This window comes from Neoarius graeffei, chromosome 6 (genome assembly GCF_027579695.1).
Source record: "Neoarius graeffei isolate fNeoGra1 chromosome 6, fNeoGra1.pri, whole genome shotgun sequence".
NCBI classification, from domain to species: Eukaryota; Metazoa; Chordata; class Actinopteri; order Siluriformes; family Ariidae; genus Neoarius; species Neoarius graeffei.
The window spans coordinates 42,873,269-42,893,558 of NC_083574.1; the positions used below are offsets into that span (position 1 = coordinate 42,873,269).

At 41.3% G+C, this 20,290-nt stretch overlaps 1 protein-coding gene across 4 annotated transcripts in view; it reads right to left on the reverse strand.

Moving 5' to 3' along the window:
- tmtc2b (transmembrane O-mannosyltransferase targeting cadherins 2b) overlaps positions 1-20,290 on the reverse strand; it is a 462,924-nt gene that overhangs the window by 172,230 nt on the left and 270,404 nt on the right. For all 4 annotated transcript variants that reach the window (XM_060923687.1, XM_060923688.1, XM_060923686.1 and 1 more), the window contains 2 exons: positions 4,800-5,631; positions 3,241-3,355 (listed from right to left, as the gene is read on the reverse strand). In XM_060923687.1, the coding sequence (XP_060779670.1) occupies positions 3,241-3,355; positions 4,800-5,631 (947 nt within the window). The remainder of the gene's footprint in view (positions 1-3,240; positions 3,356-4,799; positions 5,632-20,290) is intronic.

The window sequence follows — 20,290 nt, forward strand, 5'->3', positions numbered from 1 at the left end:
AGGAGCAGAATCATATCAAGAAAGCACTTCAGAATTGCGGTTATCCCAACTGGGCTTTCCTAAAGAGCATAAAAAGGAACATAACGGACAAGGATGATAACAGGAACAAACGCAAGAACATTGTCATTCCCTACATTTCTGATCTATCTGAGAAACTCAGGAGGATCTTCTACAAACACAACATTCCGGTACATTTCAGACCCAGTAACACCCTGAAGCAGAAACTGGTCCACCCTAAGGACAGAATACCCAGACACAAACAGGACAACGTAGTGTATGCAATTCAGTGCAGTGAGGATTGCACGGATTCGTATATTGGGGAGACAAAACAACCGCTATACAGGCGCTTGGCCCAACACAGGAGAGCCAGCTCCTCAGGCCAGGACTCGGCTGTCTACACTCATCTTCACAATAAAGGACACTCATTTCAGGATTGTAACGTACGCATTTTAGCCAGAGAGGATCGTTGGTATGAGCGAGGAGTTAAAGAAGCCATTTTTGTCAAACTGGAACGGCCATCACTGAACAGAGATGGGGGTCTAAGACATCATTTGTCAACCATCTACAAGGCGGTCTTGGACACTCTTCCCAGACGGCTGGGTGTACGCCAGGACCCAGCTGTTTTTGGTGACTCACAGGAGGACAGAGAGAGTCAGATTGCCATTGATCACCCTAATGACTCGCCGTTCACACCCAGCCTCCAGCGACCCACACCAACATGATGCCTCAATGACACCTCAGATGAGCTGGTCATCAGAATTCTGATTCTGATCCAGGAGAAGATAAATATCTGATACTTCCTATTAGTCAGACAGAACTGAGGAAGCCTTTTGGACGAGAGGTGAAACGTTTTCAAGAATCTTCAAGCAAGTCCAGTTGCCCATTTCTACCACCCACAGTTCATTTGACGGTGGCTGTTTTAGTGCCATTAACATTAGTTTGTTCCAGAACATGACGTATGAACAGGCGAATGTGCGTTCTCTTTGTCAGGGAGTGTGAAATATTCTGTCAGAGATGGTTGGGAGACGGATGTAAGTGCAGAAGGTGTGTTGATTAACACAAGTGAATACAGGTAAACGATCCAGAATGGCAGGCAAAATCGTAAACCAGTGAAACAGGCAATAGGTCGAGCGAGGCACAAACAGGCTATTGTAGACTCGGCAGAATCAAAGACGAGAAACAGGAAATCAGGGAGTAGGAACCCAAACAAGGAAATAAGGCTCGGTAATGTGTCAGCAACGCAACTCAATACTTCGCAAAATAAGGGTGTTTTCATAGTTTTTATATAGGCGTGCTGATTGCGCCTTAATCCTGTGCAGGTGTGAGTCATTTACGGCGTGCGTGCAAGAGTCCGCTTGGCGTGCTGTCCGGAGCACACCCGAGAGTCTATCTGATGCATGCGCCAAGGCACACAGGTGTGACACTCTTGCATGAAATTAGTACAAAAATTAATGTAGATATAAATACAAACATCTTATGCCAAATTATTATGGCATGTTACAAAAAATATATTAAAAAAATCAGAGTCCTCGTCTCCAATTTGAGCACTGATGATTCGTCTGAGTCATCAGTGCTCAAGTCCAAGTCAAGTCACGAGTCCTTAAAATTAGGGCACGAGTCGGACTCGAGTCTGAGTCCTGGACTCGAGTACTACAAGCCTGAATAAAACAATAGCCATGAATCTAGGAGCTTAAGCACGAAAACCTGCGAACAAACCTGGCTGCTGTCTTTTCCCAATAGAACAATGAGCATAATGTTAGCTATAGCTTACTCTCATCCATGGTTAATAGTTTACACAAGCTAGTAATTAGCCTTTTGTCAGTGACCCTGGGTAATCTTTTAACTTCACAATAGCTAGCCCAATATTAGTTCATTTTAAAGTCCTTAATATTAATTAGCCAAATATGAGTTAGCTTGTTAGTGAACCAGGCTAATGTTTTTAATCATATAATCATTAGTTTAATATTAGCTAGCATCTTAATAACCTGGTTAATGTTTTAAATCCATAATAATCAAATGTTAGCTAGTTTGATAGCACTTGGTCTTAATTTCATTACATAATAATCCGCCAAACATTAGCTAGCTTGTTACTAACACTACCTAATATATTTACTATAAAATAAATAATTAGACGAATGTTAACTAGCTTCTTAGAGAACTGGGCTAAGGATATAGTAGTTAGCCTAATGTTTACTAGCTTCTTATACCCCTTTTCCACCAAATCAGTTCCAGGGCTGGTTCACAACTCGTTCAACTTGTGAGCCAGCTGAGAACCAGTTTGTTTTTCCATAGCTCACGGTGCTAAGGGAAGCCACGTCGTTACGTCGTTGTATACGTCAGTTACGTCGCTGTATACGTCAGTTACGTTGCTAGGTTTGCATAAACCTTGGCGCGAATATCGAAGCAAAAACAACACGGAAGAAGCAGCAGCAGCAGCAACAACAACAACAATAATAATAATAATAATAATGGATGACTTCGCGTTTGTACAGCTGCTGCTTCTCGTCGCTTAAAAATGGCGATCTTTCACGGTCTTGTTATTGTTGTTGGTCTTAACAATTCCGCCCCCCCGCTGACGTAAGCGGTTCTTTCCTCTGGCCCAGCAGAGAGTTGGTGCTAGCCTGGAACCGGTTTTTCTGGCCCCAGAGCCAGTTCTTTGTCAGTGGAAACAGAAAACCTGGTTCCAAACTAAGCACTGGCCCCGAACCAGCCCTGGAACTGATTTGGTGGAAAAGGGGCATTAATGAAGCTAGGTAGAACTTGGCTTAATTTCAATACACTCAGGCAAACTTGTTGGTGAATTAGACGAGTTACAACATTCACACAACTACTGCTGGAGAGGTAACATTAGTTAAGCAAAATATTTGCCCTCCAAATGTTAACACAGTGCTATACTTGGGTAGCTGACGAGCTCGAGCGTTTTAATAAATCCGTGTGTATTCCCTCACCACTAATCTATTTATACTGTACACTGTTAAATCATTGTGAAAGTGACTCAAAGATAGTGCCTCAACTAGTTTATCATTATTTTGTATGCTACAAAACCTTAAGTGCAGTGTGTTATAAATTCGAGGTATAAATACACTGACTCCTGAGGTTCATAAGAAAGCTGCAGTCTCCCTGCTGGGGATAGATGCATGATTAATGATAGTGCAGTTGATTTTTTTCCTTTTTCTTTTTAAGGAATCCAGTTTGAGTTTGCCTCAGCTGGCCAAAGCGAAAGGATGAGTGCTCACTCACAAGTTGTACAACATGTCAGCCATGTTCCTCCGGTAGTACAGAGCGTTTCTGTAGGCTTGCTCAGCCTCGGCCATCTTCCCCTGGTTCTTCAAGACATTTCCCAAGTTCCCCCAAGCTACAGAGGAAAGAAGAGAGAGATATTGGAGAGATGTTGGAGATTTTTCTCCCCTGAAATAAGTTTGAAACAAAACATACTAGTGGCTATACACAAATCCTATCAGCCCAGCCTATCATAGAGTTTTGCTATAGCCTATAGATTTTTGTTGCAGCCTATAGATTCTTGTACTTTTGATAGAAGAAAAACCTAAATGCAGGGTTACTTCTATTTGTCTTTTACTGTATTTACTTTTGGGTAAATCAGGAAAGTGACTTGCAATGAATAGTTTGAAAGGTTACAAGACCACAGATTAAAGACAAAAAATATTAAATACCCAAAATGAAAATGTAACAAGAGTGCTCTGAGAGCACAATATCCCCCGCTGGCAACTATGCCATAACTCTGGTAAAATGAGACTGAATTGAATGAAATTGCAGTATGCTTATTACCAACATATAACAAAGAATCCTGTCAAATTTCATGAAATTCCTCCAAAGATTGTGAGAGGAGTTGATTTCAGAAGGTGAATACCCTTCCCAGGACGGACTTATGGACATCGCCACGACATAATCCCCCTTCGGGCCTTTTTGCCAGCGGGGGATAAAAATTGCTACCCCCCCCAATCTTTAATTAAACTCCAAATTATTCCTGTGACTGCTATGTGTCAATTGATAATTACGTCTTCTAATTGCATTTTTTTTTATTCAAAGAGCTTGGACTATAGACGCTACAGTATCCTCACAGGTCAGCATGGTGAAGTTCTAGTACTTCACTCAGTGCGTTTACATGCACATCCAAATCGAGCTACTGTCGGTAATCGAGCTAAGGGTCCCAGCAGGGGTGCCAGAGAAATCCAATCCTACATGCACACAAGGAAATCGAGCTATTGTGTGAGGTACATTGTGCACCCGAGCCACAGGTGGCGCTACACGCCCCATCGTGTTGGTACACTTCCGGTTGTCGTCATGAAGAAGAGCTATTCAAGGGTAAAAACAAAGTTATCAGTTCCATGTTCACAAGAAGAATGACGACGAGGACAGCAACATCGAGAGATGTTGTTCCTCCTGACCTCTTCTGCTGCCCGCTACTACTACTGTTGTCATGCCGACCGAGGCTGTTGTGTTTCCCGCTTGTGGTCTCGTCACTCGTCACTTCCGGAAGGGGCAGTGCTGAAGTAAGTAGCTCGACAGGGTTTACATGCACTAAGTAGCTCGGCTACAATCGCATAATCTAGGTCGCGTAGCTCGATTACGAGAAATCCAGTTCGGTTCGATTTCAGCCAAACTAAGGTGTTTCCATGGCATTTAGAACTTCGATTTCAGTCAAGCTATGGCAGAAATTCGATTTTCTCTATGTGCATGTAAACGCACTGACTGTCAATTCAGAGTCAATCACAATTACATTTCCATAAACGTCTTCACTGAGACAGAAGAAATAAAAAGTGCAGAAATATTTAACTGACCTTTAGCAGGGTTCACAGCTATCCCTGACCTGTACAGCATCTCCTCATTATGCCAGTCCTGGTTCCTCAGAAAAGTCTTAACTCCAAATAGCAGCACCAGAGAAGCACTGCAGGTGAGCACCAGAGTCTTGGACGAGTTCGTTCTTAGTCTGATCCAGAGTGCCCGCATCCCCACCGCCACCAGCAGACAAAAGCCCATGCTGGGGATATAGAGGACCCGCTCTGCCACCACGAAACCAACGTAGAAGAAGAGGTTGGTGGCAGGGAGGAAAGGGATGGCCAACAGCCCTAATGAGAAGACCACTACATTCTCAGTGGTGGGCAAAGAAGTCCTAGCTATATCAGGCTTTTTCGTTCCACTGGCCCCGTTTGTCTGAACAGAGTCCGAGTCTGTAATAGAGTGTTCACAGTCTGAATGATAACTGTGTCCATTTGTGGTGGACTTTCCATTTGCTACATGTGTCTTCCCATTTGACTCTTTCTCCTTGCATGTTCGAGTAAAAAGACCAAACCATGCCAGGGCCAGCAGTGTGGCATAAAATACAATGGTATGGAGATTTCTCCAATCGGTGGTGCTCCTCAGAAGAGGTAGTGCGTCCATGGACCAATCAAAGCTCAACCTGTCTGGGCAAAGGAAGAGCCACATATTCATGACAGGCAGGTAGAAGAAAGTGAGTGCCCTGGTCAGAAAACATGGGCAGTCTGCTGCAGGGTTGTCAGAATTGGAGAAATTTGGAGGTTTGTTGCCCATCCAGTAGAGGCGGAAACCCAGCAGGAAGATCCCCCAGGAGCCCAGAAGAAACACACTCAGCAGGAGGCGCAAATTCTTCTTCTAAAGAACAAAGAAAATAGCAATGAAAATCTAAATTTCAACCACAAAGTGAAATATTTAGAGAAATGGAGCCAACGTAGTTTTATTGTTGGTTTGTGAATTTGAAACCAGCCCTTAAATCTTTACCAGATCCTGTTTTTAACCTGACAACTGCTATAGCTCATGAGTGCAATTTGGAACGCAAGTAGCTTTCAGGCACATTTTGTTCAACCATGAGGTATACACTATGTATGATTTCACCATGACATCATTCAATATTATAAAAAGAAGAAACAGTCCATTTTATTTCTGAGCAAGTTGAAAGGATATGCAATCAGCGCTATCAATTCTTGGCCAACTGTAGAGATGCACATCTTTTCCCATCTGCTTTATTGGGGATGAATCATAAAATAAAAGATGTGGACGGGTGGTATGTTATTTATGTCATCATAAAAAGATCATGGAACAGTCGTCTTGGCCTACACCTGGATTTCTCCAACTTTACCAAGTAAATGTTAATAGCAATACCTATTCATCATACAACAGTGCCAGGATTAGACACAGTCCTCCTGCCAACATGGAAATTATTGTGATATATTTATATAGCATTTGATCCAAGTGAAAACACGGTTATGAGCTGCGTGATCACAATGCAGTCAGATTGTACTTGTTTAAGCATCACTGTACGCTCATTTCATTACCTGATGAGCAACTGCTCTAAGAAAGTGGTGTCACGGGGTGGACAAATGACGTATTCATTAGCAAGCCCACCAGACAAGTGGAAGCTCCAATGTGCTGGCCAGTATCATGTTTGGTTGCCTGGAAACCGAGTTAACAAGGTGAAAAGTGATAGCTAATGTAATGTAATAATGTATGCTGAGCTAATAAGATAGTAAAGTGCTTTAATACAGACTAAGGGAAATGAAGTGAGTGGAGTCATAAGGTGATTGTGTGCTGTGCAAGCAGGGCAGTTATTTGACAGCTTGCTTCTTGGCATGCTAATTGATGCAGCTAATAAAGACATGCCTTGCGTGTAGTGCACGCTATAGTTCCAGGATATAAAAGGTGCGTTGTACCACTGTGAAACATTACATTTAACCTTCAGTTTCACAGAAGAAGTCAGTAGGACGTAGGGTTTATTGTCTGTTACTGGCTGTTGAACCTTCCTGTGCACTGGACAACTCCAAGTTAACAAGAGTGCTCTGAGAGCACAATATCCCCTGCTGGCAACTATGCCATAACTCTGGTAAAATGAGACTGAATTGAATGAAATTGCAATACGTGTATTACCGACATATAACAAAGAATCCTGTCAAGTTTAGTCAAATTCCTCTAAAAATTGTGAGAAGAGTTGATTTCAGAAGGCGAGTACCCTTCCCGGGATGGATGGATGGACATCACCACGACATAATCCCTCTTCGGGCTTTTCAGCCAGCGGGGGATAAGAATTGTGAGGGAAGTTGATTTCAGAAAGCAAGCACACCTTGATGAAATTGCCAAAGTACAAGTTTGTTAGTAATCAAGGGTATAACTCTGGTAAAATTTGCCCAAATTAAACGAAATTTCAATATGCGTATAGCTGTCATATAACAAAGCCTTTTGCCAAGTTTGTTGAAATTCCTCCACAAATTATGAGAGGAGTTGATTTCAGAAGAACGTACACCCTCATGAAATTGTCAAAGTACAAGTAATTTAATCAAGGGTCAAAACTCTGGTAAAATTTGCACAAACGAAATTAAATCGCAATATGCGTATTACCGTCATATAACAAGGCCTTCTGCCAAGCTTCGAGAAATTAGTCCAAAAATTGTGAGAGGAGTTGATGTCAGAAGGCAAGCACACCTTCATGAAATTGTGAAAGTACAAGGTTGTTAATCAAGGGCCACAACTCCTCCACAAATTGTGAGGAGTTGATTTCAGAAGGAAAACACACTCTCATGAAGTTGTCAAATTATAATTTTATTAATCAAGGGCTGTAACTCTGGTAAAATGTGACCGAATTTAATGAAATTACAATATGCATATTACCGACATATAACAAATAATCCTGACAAGTTTCGTGAAATTCCACCAAAAATTGTGAGAGGAGTTGATTTCAGAAGGTGAGCACCCTTCCCAGTATGTACGAATGGATGGACATCGCCACGACATAATCCTCCTTCGGGCCTTTTGACCAGCGGGGGATAAAAATCTCAGACATGAAGTTTGCTTGCCCCAAGCACTAGCCCCAAGCCCCAGGACTACTGATTTCCCCACCCTGTGTATTGAAATACAACCAATTATCCAACTTCTGCATTTACTGATTGTTAGGTTTTGATCTGTCTGTAGCGAAGGAGGTTGAATTGGCAAGGTATGATCTAGGAATGTCGACCTCTGCCGCCTAAGAGATTCTGCCTCACGGATATCCAGGAGCAAACGATCACTGACACAGACACAGCTGCTCAGATGTTTCTTAGTTTATTATAGGACAAACATGAGTATATACAGTATTCACATTCAAGAGTGTGTCGTAGCTATGGTATGTGATTGGATGATGATGATTTAATTGGTGAAGCCAAGTGATCTATGTATACTGTAAATGGGTGATGAAGCATTACATCACTGGTTTAGACTACAATAGTGTCTTTCTTCTTTCATACAATATATACCATTACTTCACCCGTCAGGATCACAGTCTTATGAAAAGAAGAAAGACATTACTGGTGAACATTACCTTCATTAAGCAGAGAGCAGAATGTGTGAGCGAAGATGAATCTCAAGGTGTGTAACTTAAAGTATAACTGAAGTCATTTTTAAACTTGCTTTATTTCTTAATTAACGTGTTATTCAATTATGTTTTCGGTTTTAGTAACCTTATATCGTGACTCATATTGGCAACTAATTGTAATTAAATATTATACTTAGGGTGGCACGGTGGTGTAGTGGTTAGCGCTGTCGCCTCACAGCAAGAAGGTTCGGGTTCGAGCCTCGTGGCCGGCGAGGGCCTTTCTGTGTGGAGTTTGCATGTTCTCCCCGTGTCCGCGTGGGTTTCCTCCGGGTGCTCCGGTTTCCCCCACAGTCCAAAGACATGCAGGTTAAGGCCAATTTATGCTGACAACCCAGTCCTCGCAGATAGCGTCGCAGACAGTGTCTGCGTAGCCCCCCCCACCTTCGCAGACGCTCTGCGCGCACCTCCCAAAATTGTGACCACCGCAGAAGCCTCGCAGATAGCGTTGCAGACAAGAGGGCTCTGATTGGTCCACTCTACATCCGCTGTACACGCACTTCCGCTTCCCTACTTTCCCGGTTTGGTTTGTTTTCACGACCGGCATTTTTAAAAACACGAGCGAAGATGGAGCAGCATGAAGAGCGGTTGATTGAGGAAGTACGTACATCTATACAACTCCAGTTCTAGTCATTATAAAAAAAAAAAAAGTTCTAGTCATTATAAGTAACCGGAGGATAAACACTCCACTAACCACACCCACCAACTACTCCTAGCGATTTCGTGCCCCCTTGCATTGTGGCGGTGAATAACATTGCGCACGCCTATTACTCCCCGCTCAACGATAAATTACAACTGTCTGCGAAAAGCTATCTGCGAAAGCCTTGTCGCAAGAGCATGCAGAGGCCTTTAGGTTAACTGGTGACTCTAAATTGAGCGTAGGTGTGAATGTGAGTGTGAATGGTTGTCTGTGTCTATGTGTCAGCCCTGTGATGACCTGGCGACTTGTCCAGGGTGTACCCCGCCTTTCGCCCGTAGTCAGCTGGGATAGGCTCCAGCGGCTACAGATGATGAAGTATTATACTTATCGGCCTATTCGGTTTTTATCCATGTTGGATTTAGTTCGTTTGGTCTACGGCAGGCGTCGCTTATCCGCGCGATCTTCACGAGACTTGTGCGAGACTTCGAAACGTGAAGTGTCAGCCAGGTGTCAGTGCCGCCATTTTGAAAACTGTTTTCCAAACAAAATATTGCTCAAAAACGAGTTTAAATGACGATTACTGCCTACTTTTTTCAAACTTTCCTGATTGCTATCAAAACAAACAAAACTTCCGGCTTGATTACGTCGGCATTCGAAGGAGGGCGTGCGCGTCTTTTGACAACGTTGGCAGATGTCGGTCACTTTGATTTCCGCTGTACCTTTTACTTCCGTCCTACGATGTCTCGCACAGGTCTCAGCGAATCTCGTTTACGGCCACTGCTTTGACATATGGACCGATATATTACATGGCATATTTTAAACACTCCTAACTTGCTATAGCAGCGACAAAATAGCTATTAAAAATGCATTCCGATATTTAATAAAATGAGATAAATACAATTGTATTAAATATATAATATGATAATAAAAAAATTGCCTTCAGTTCTCCTTTAACCAAAACAAGTAGCAATCAGACCAGCCTGTACCAGTTTCAAGAATAAGTAGCAATCAGACCAGCCTGTATCAGTCCAAGCATGTCAAACATGTATTTCTCTCACTGATTTATTATGTAAACTCTTGTACCATAGATAACTTTGATGAGAATCTTGACAGTGCAAGACAAAGTATTTTCCTGTGTACTTCCCAGTAGCAGCATGCCGCAGTATCGAGTTCCACTGTCCTTTCGTCATTTTTGTTTTTATCCAGTGTGGACAGCAAAGTCCTCTCAAGAGGAATCTCTTCAAGAGGCCAATTCCTCCTCTCATCTTTCTAATCTTATTATCTAGCCCAGCACTTAAGCAGTGATCATCTCCCTTATGGCAAAGAACCTCCTCTGAACCCTGATGCACTTATAGCTTTCTATAATAGATCTTCCAGTAAAGTGAGAAGCATATACTATTTCTGTGATTTCACCATTCTTTTTAATCCACAAAGAGGGTTCCATACACATCAGACATACTGATTTGTCATCAATAAAAATCCAAGTCACTATAAAAACAAACTGCCCGTTCTGCTGATGGTGTGTGTTATAATAATGATACGTCCACAAAATAAGTGCAACATGATACGCTCACTCGGCTCTGAGTGACACAATTAATTAGAGTAAAGAATGCCATGTATAGGGGGATTGAGCAGGTTTTTAAATCTCAGCCAAGGTTCAGGTGAAGCTTGCAAGCCCTTGAGGACAAAATACACACTGAAGAGAAGAGGACGTAAAAGGTCAATCCCAGTGGCGCATTTAAGCAGCAGGCTATAGAGGCCAAGCGGAACAAGCTGACTAAAGACAAACGCAGAACCACTCAGTACAGCTGAGAGGAAGTCTGAATAAGCGCACGGCACACCAGGGAGTCTGAGTAATCATATAAGGCCCAGCGCACACTGTATCTGTGTGTATGTATGTACGTACATTTATATGTCTAGCATATATTTTTATATACCCTATTTTTTCATACAAACTTTGTTACAGATTTCTATTTAATGACTGCTACATGATTGAATCAATACAAAAACAGTGTAGAGTTCCAAACGTTCGTTTTCCAGAACAAAATTAAATGTTACAGAAAAAAAAAAAAAAAAAAGTTTGTATCTGAGCAGCATATTACACAAGAGAGCACTTTTCAGATTAAGAATGAAAACAATGAAGGCTGCTGGGTTTTGGTGCAAAATGAAGAAGCGAGTGTGACGGTCAAAGTGTCCAGAAGAACTGTGGCTGGTTCTGTAAGATGCTCAGTAAAACCTACAGCTCATTTCCGCATAAAACTGCACTCACTGTACTGGAGACTACTTTTTTTTCTTTAAAGCAAAGGGTCGTCTCACACCAAATATTGACTTTGTTTCATTTATTATGGCTTACTGCTGTTTATAGTATTTTCTCATCTCATCTCATTATCTCTAGCCGCTTTATCCTGTTCTACAGGGTCGCAGGCAAGCTGGAGCCTATCCCAGCTGACTACGGGCGAAAGGCGGGGTACACCCTGGACAAGTCGCCAGGTCATCACAGGGCTGACACATAGACACAGACAACCATTCACACTCACATTCACACCTACGGTCAATTTAGAGTCACCAGTTAACCTAACCTGCATGTCTTTGGACTGTGGGGGAAACCGGAGCACCCGGAGGAAACTCACGCGGACACGGGGAGAACATGCAAACTCCGCACAGAAAGGCCCTCACCGGCCACGGGGCTCGAACCCGGACCTTCTTGCTGTGAGGCGACAGCGCTAACTACTACATCACCGTGCCGCCAGCTTACTGCTGTTTATAGTATTTTTTATATTGAAAATTTAATTTCATTATTTTTAAGCCATTTTTGGTGTCCAGCATTTCTTTACACGTGCCTCTCTCTCCCTCTCTCTCTATATATTTTATTTATATATATATATATATATATATATATATATATATATATATATGGGTGGCACGGTGGTGTAGTGGTTAGCGCTGTCTCCTCACAGCAAGAAGGTCCGGGTTCGAGCCCTGTGACTGGCGAGGGCCTTTCTGTGCGGAGTTTGCATGTTCTCCCCGTGTCCGCGTGGGGTTTCCTCCGGGTGCTCCGTTTTCCCCCACAGTCCAAAGACATGCAGGTTAGGCTAACTGGTGACTCTAAATTGACCATAGGTGTGAGTGTGAGTGTGAATGGTTGTCTGTGTCTATGTGTCAGCCCTGTGATGACCTGGCGACTTGTCCAGGGTGTACCCCGCCTTTCGCCCGTAGTCAGCTGGGATAGGCTCCAGCTTGCCTGCGACCCTGTAGAACAGGATAAAGCGGCTACAGATAATGAGATGAGATATATATAAAATCTTATTCCATACTCTTCTAGAGTTTCGGAGACCGTTTTCCTCCATTTGGATCTGTCAGTGTCTTTCTTTTTGCCTCTTGTGTAGTGAGGCCAGTCCACTTCCAGATGTTATCCATCCATGTTAGTCTTTGTCTGCCTCTGGAGCGTCTGCCTTCAGCTCCTCCTTCTAGGACATGTCTCTCCAAGGAATTATAGTCTTTGGAGATGTGTCCATAGTAGTGCAGCTTCCTCATGATTATCATACTTAATATCACTGGTTTGGTGTTTATTCTTTCCAGGATAGTGTTATTTGTTATCCTTTCAGTGTAAGATACCCTGAGGATTCTTCTATATCTTCGTCCACATCTCAAACGCTGTCAATTTCTTTTCATCTGCTGCTTTGAGTGTCCATGTCTCACATCCATAGAGTGCAACTGACCATACCAGACTCCTTAGGAGATGTAGTTTGGTGTTGATGCTTACAGAACGGTCTTTCCATATGTTCCAGAGTTTACTACAGATGGAGCGTGCTGTTCCTATCCTCCTCCTTATTTCTATGCTGCATTCATTTGTGCTATTTAATTCTGCCCCAAGGTATGTGCATTGATGCACTTGTTCAATTTTATTTGACCCGATGTATATATGGGTATCTTACTAACCACCATAACCTTGGTTTTCTTGACATTCACCAGCACCCCATTATCTGCAGAAACCTGAGCCACACAATCTAGAAGAGCTTGTAGGTCTTCTTTGGTTGTGGCTAGGAAGGCAGTGTCATCTGCATATGGCAGATTGCTGATTGTTCTTCCTCCTATTTTGATGCCAGTGTTGTCAGGGATTGCGATCCTCATGATTGCGTCGGTGTAGATATTAAAGAGGTGTGAGGAGAGAATGCATCCTCGTCTCACTCTTTTTCCAGTGCAGAATGATTCAGTCTCTCCGAATGGAGTGTGAATATGGGATGATTGTGCAATATATAGTTTTTCGAGAAGGGCTACTAGGTGTGGTGATACTCCTAGTTGTATCATTGTTTTCCAAAGCTTGGCGTATTGAACACAGTCAAAGGCTTTTGAATAGTCGAGGAAACATATGTATAAAGGAATGTTGGCTTCCCTCATTTTCTCCATCATCATGCGCATCTATCCACATTCACTGGATATGAGCTATCAGCTCATATACTATGAGTAGAGAAAAAACAAAATGGCGGCGCGTGTTGCTGAACCAACCGAGTACGAAATAAAAACTATTCGAAAACAAACCCCCAAAAATTACAAAATAAATAAATAAAAAAGCACCAAAATATGGAATAAAAGTATTTGATGGTAAGAACCTATCTTTTTTGTTTCAATAGTTATTATTATAGCATTTTTCACAAATTGCTACTGTCATTTCGCCAGTTTGTTTACATTCTAAACGGAAATTATTTTGTTGGATGTTTTGTATAAAGTTTTTATTTATCGAATTTGCTAAAAATAAAAACAAAAATGTTCTCTTTCTCAAAATCCAGTGAATGTGGATAGAATAAAACAGTTATTCCACTCAATCTCATCGTACATGCCTTATAGGCAACTCAGCGTTACATGCCTCGTCGGGTATCAGGTCATGTATGACTCGATTTCCAGGGGCTTCAAAGTCTGGGAGAATAGCAGGGTACAAATAATTTACAGCAGGGTGCAAAATGGTAAAATGTCAAACATGCAAAATGGCAGACATAATGCACGCAAAGCGTGCAGGGATGGATGGATGGATGGATGGATGGATAGATATATGCAAGTACGAATTTTTCATGGGGCGGGATGGTTTGGAACAGGCCATCTAAAATTGGGATAACATTTACCCGGGACGGGTATTTGAGGCGGGTCGTCTAGCTTAAGCTTGATTAGCGTTGTTACGCACGCCAGTTTTTCCCACAGAAATTTTGGAGACTATGGGGGCAAGCCATGGGGGAGGCGCGGGGGTTGTTTAAAATTGAGTGATATGTTAAATATTAAGATATTACTGAAAAACTATTGATTAAAAAAACAGACACTGAGAAATGGTCCTATAAACAACTTTACCAATATAAAAGATTACCAGGACTACAAACATGCAGAAAAATAGGCTTAACTTATCCAAATGGTTCAAAAGTTAAAGTGCAGAGAACCTCACAGCACAACATGAAGTTACCTTAAAATATAATATAAATGCCTCAGCTTTCATGTAAGAAAAAAAAAAACCTATTAATACTAGTGCTGTGTCCAGGCAGTCTCTCCTGAAGACTAAATTAAACAATAATTATAAACTAATAAAATAAATGGCTCAGGCTTCATAGAAGAAAAAAAAACAATTTGAACAGAATCTCACAGTATGATGCTGAAGCTGCCTAAACAATGGAAAATAAAATACCATTTTGGCAAAAACGTTGGCATCCATTAATTTCTTGTATTAAGTAAAAAAATATGTTGCCAGATACTGCTGACGTTTTACAGCCCAAAATATGTTCAAAACCCGCCAAAATGCACTTAAAACTGCCCAAATTGGGCGGGAAACCGCGCAATCTGGCAACACAGGCGGCAGTAATGGCTGCACTCATGTCGAGGATGTAAACACAATCTGGCAACACAGGTGGCAGTAATGGCTGCACTCATGTCGAGGATGTAAACACAGTTGATGCGGCAACGGACATACATGACATAGTGGATGTAATTTACGTTCACAACTTTTTTTGCTGTCAGAAATATTTAATATTAAATTTTGTGACTCGACTGACAATAGCCGGCGGCATAACAAGCCATAGCCGGCGATTTGCCGCCGGTGACCGGCTACTTTTGAGACCGCTGGATTTCATGGAATAACTGTTAAATATTTTACAGCTTGCTTTGTATTTGCTTTGTGTTCTCTTTTCCCTACACCCCATTTGTTTGTCATTACTATGCTGCATTCTCTCAAATACTCCAAAATCTAAATAGACATACACTGTAACAGATAATTCTACATAATTACAAAAAAAAACATAAAAACACGAAATAAAAACTCTACTCGGAAACAAAAAAAAAAACATAAAAACAAGACAAAATAAAAGAAAACATTTCAGGAGAAAGCTAAAAACCTGTAACTTGCTAACGCCGAGCAAAACCATGGCTGAATCCTGAATAACTCAATTTTGTATAAATAGGGGACTACATAGGCGGCAAAATGTAGTTTTTTTTCCTGCCATGGAAGTGCACTTGTATACCGAGGAGGAAGCCATTTGCATTACAGCCGTGAATGAGGATTCAAAATGGTGGCTCGGCTCGGTCTTCTGTTAAAATTTGGTAAAGAAAAAAATAAATATATTATTTACCAGCTTAAGGTCGGTCTGTATGGTGAAATACCGTGACCTCGGCGTTGAATACTGACCTCGGCCCAGAGGGCCTCGCTCAGTACTTTCAAGACCTCGGTCACGGTATTTCACGATACGGACCTCCCAGCTGGTAAATAACATATATATATTTTACAGCTTGCTTTATACTTGCTTTGTGTTCTCTTTTCCCTACACCCCACTTGTTTGTCATTACTATGCTGCATTCTCTCAAATACTCCAAAATCTAAATAGACATACGCTGTAACAGATAATTCTACATAATTACAAAAAAAACCCCATAAAAACACAAAATAAAAACTCTACTCGGAAACAACCACCCCCCCAATACAAAAAAGCAATTAAATATGGAATGAAAGTATTTGATGGTAAGAATGTATATCTTTTTTATTTTTCAAGAATTATTATTATCGCATTTTTCACAAATTGCTACTGTCAGTTCGCCGGTTTATTTACATTCTAAGCGGAAATGATTTTGTCAGATGTTGTGTATAAAGTTTTTATTTATCGAATTTGCAAAAAAATTTAAATAAAAATGCTCTGTTTCTCGAAATCCAGTGAATGTGGATAGAATAAAACAGTTATTCCACTCAATCTCGTCATACATGGCTTATAGCCGACTTGGCGCTATCAGCTTGATTTCATCGAATAACTAACTGTTTTATATATATATATATATATATATATATATATATATATATATATATACACATACACACACACACACACACACACACACACACACACACACAATAGTTTGAGGTCAGGCACGCTCCAGAAAAACAACACTTCTGCTCCTGTGTGTTTTTTTTTTCTCCCACAAAATCTAATTACCACTCAGTGCCTTTGAGGAATGATGTGATTAGCACCTGCATGTCTACACAGCGGACTTGTCATGCTTGCTACTAAATAAACACACACGCTAAATTGATTATCTTTAATATAATAATCTCTGTAGTAAAGTCATGTGATGGGAATGGCCATCTCACTGGACAGATTAGTCTTCAAAGAACGACCCGACCTCGCCTGTGTCAAGAGGTTTTACTCTGACAAACCAGTCACACACTACCAGTCCAAGATGATTACACAGGACACAGACATGTCCAGGGAGCTCAAATTACACTGGTCTAATGATTTGCATTCCGAAAATGTTTCTAGAATTGTAGCTATAAAAAAATACATAAACAGTTAGAAATGTGTCCCACAGTTCTCACACAGATTTCTGATTTAGTCTGATTAGTCTCCTGACAAAAAGTCATTTACACTACCGTTCAAAAGTTTGGGATCACTTTGAAATGTCCTTATTTTTGAAAGAAAAGCACTGTTCTTTTCAATGAAGATCACTTTAAACTAATCAGAAATCCACTCTATACATTGCTAATATGGTAAATGACTATTCTAGCTGCAAATGTGTGGTTTTTGGTGCAATATCTCCATAGGTGTATAGAGGCCCATTTCCAGCAACTCTCACTCCAGTGTTCTAATGGTACAATGTGTTTGCTCATTGCCTCAGAAGGCTAATGGATGATTAGAAAACCCTTGTACAATCATGTTAGCACAGCTGAAAACAGTTGAGCTCTTTAGAGAAGCTATAAAACTGACCTTCCTTTGAGCAGATTGAGGCTACATCCACACGACAACGGCAACGAGATGTTATTTAAAAATATATCGCGTCCAAATGGGCAACGATCAGTAAAATATCAGGTCCATATGGCAACGCAACGCTTGCTGAAAACGATGCAATACACATGCCACACCTCTAGGGGCGCTGTAAGACGGTCCCTTCGGAGACACCAGAACAATAGAAGAAGTAAGGACGCATGCGCATAAACTATTATGCGCGAGACTTCATATTAGCCACAAAGTCAGGAAAATCTGTTCGTAAAATTACATTATAATGACCAAATACAATGAAAAGTATTTTTCCAGTCTCACCTGTGAAAGGTAATCCCATGTGATCTCGTTTGGACGGTAAACCTGTTGGTACAGTTAAACGCAGCTAATCTTTATTCTCCGCTTTGACCTATCCAATATGGCGGCGAGGATGACGTATGATTCTACGCGGAAGGCGGCGTCTTTAATGGTCCGGAATAAATTGAATGCTACACGTTGATGGATTAATTTGTTGTTTCTCACCTGTGAAAGGTAATCCCATGTGATCTCGTTTGGATGGTAAACCTGTTGGTACAGTTAAAGGCAGCGCATGAATCTTTATTCTCCGCTTTGACCTATCCAATATGGCGGCGAGGATGACATATGATTCTACGCGGAAGGCGGCGTCTTTAATGATCCGGAATAAATTGAATGCTACACATTGATGTATTAATTTGCTCCTCTACGCCCTTTTTGAGGAATGTATTGTCGGACTTAAACCCACATCTGAAGAGGTGAGATTGCTCCTTTTTTTCCCTATTTTTGCTGGGGGGATTGACTCTGCCCTAAGGGAAGAGTCTCTCTCTCTCTCTCTCACTTTGCACCATTACACAATAAATATTCACAGTGAAAATATTTTGTAAGCGAGTTTCATGAACCAAGTTATAGGATTTGTTGACAACTCGCATCGCAATGAGAAGATCATTGGCACTACTGGTGTTAAGAATCAGACCATTTCATAAATGCATATTTTGCTGTAGAGCTGCAGTGTTTGTACAATTGCATGTTTTTGCTTCACTATTACTGTCACTATTCTGCTTCTTGCATTACTACTGTGAACTAACACTGAACATAATAATAATAATAATAATAATATCCAAGCTCGTGTTTCACTCTCACTAGTGCTCTGTAAGGCTTTTTCCTGGTGATATTCGTTACACTTCTACCCGGCGTGAAGCACTCACAGTCATGTGGTTGTGACGTCATCGTAAACAAATCCGTTCTACTCATCCAGACGACTTCACAACGGCAACGTTGCCAGATCTTTCCACTCTGGAACCCGTTCTCAAAAAGATTGCGTTTTGGGCACCCAAAACGCCGGTGCCGTGTGGACGCCAGGCCTAAACGATAAGCAATTGTATCGGAGTCACCTGAATCCGTTGCCGTGTGGACAGGGCCTGAGATTCTGGAGCATCACATTTGTGGGGTCGATTAAATGCTCAAAATGGCCAGAAAAATGTCTGGACTATATTTTCTATTCATTTTACAACTTATGGTGTGACTTTTCATGGAAAACACAAAATTGTCTGTGTGACCCCAAACTTTTGAACGGTAGTGTACTTTTGTTCATTCATCAGCCTATAGTCTTCGAAAATCATTTTAAACGTGCACGCATTTGTCTAATCGAAATACAAACTGTACCTGAATTACAAAACACAACATTTACACATTGATTGCACAATCAAGTTGAGTGCAAAAGTTTGACGACCATTAAGACAAAATAAACTGGGCAAAAATATTCACATCGACTACGGTAAATATTATTAGTGGAAAACAGGATGAGTTCAAAAGTTTGAATGGACTATAAATATTCCACATAAATATCTGTAGATCTCACGGCTACCTTTACTGCTGCCTTGAACCAGTTTCATTGCCTCAGAACAGCTTCTGGATTCCTTCGGTTGCACTATTCATATAATTACTTTTATCAGATGTTGGCAAGATATTCAGGCTTTTCATGAAGTACATACAGTACTGTGCAAAAGTCTTTGGCACATTTCTTTCTGGAGGTGACAGACAGCATGCGTGATGTTTTTATCTGAAGATGGTCTAGTATTTAACGTGTTAATAAAAAAGCAAAAAAACAAACAAACAAAAAAACCCACATACAAATTCTTGACATATCGAAAGTACAATGAAGGCTCCAATGACCAGAACTGCATTTTAAATATAAACATTATTATTTAAATAAATAAATAAATAAACGAATGAAATGTTTGGGGAAAAAGTTTGCCCTTCTACTGATACTTAGCAATGCAGAGGATATAAATTTTGTGTTAGATTTTTAATTTATGAAAAAAAGGAGGCAAAGATTTGTTATAATAATAATAATAATAGGGCGGCACGGTGGTGTAGTGGTTAGCACTGTCGCCTCACAGCAAGAAGGTCCTGGGTTCGAGCCCCGGGGCCGGCGAGGGCCTTTCTGTGCGGAGTTTGCATGTTCTCCCCGTGTCCGCGTGGGTTTCCTCCGGGTGCTCCGGTTTCCCCCACAGTCCAAAGACATGCAGGTTAGGTTAACTGGTGACTCTAAATTGACCGTAGGTGTGAATGTGAGTGCGAATGGTTGTCTGTGTCTATGTGTCAGCCCTGTCATGATCGGGCAACTTGTCCAGGGTGTACCCCGCCTTTCGCCCGTAGTCAGCTGGGATAGGCTCCAGTGACCCTGTACAGGATAAGCGGTTATGGATGGATAATAATAATAATGATAATAATAATGATCTTTTGCTGAATGCCTTTTTAAGGGAACAGAGAATTTAAAATGCCAGGTTGAGATACACGCATGAGAGAAATATTTCAGTTCTGGAAACCCTGTACAACATATACAGTAGAAAATGTCACGATTTCACCCCATGATAGGTTTTCCCAGGCCACAACGCATACAGTGTGCACCTCTACAGAGCTTTTGCTGTACTCCACATCGTGTTTCCTAAACAACTGACTTTACTTCACATGACTATCAGGTGGTGTACTAATCAAGTCTCGGGGTTTTTTTTCTTTCTCATG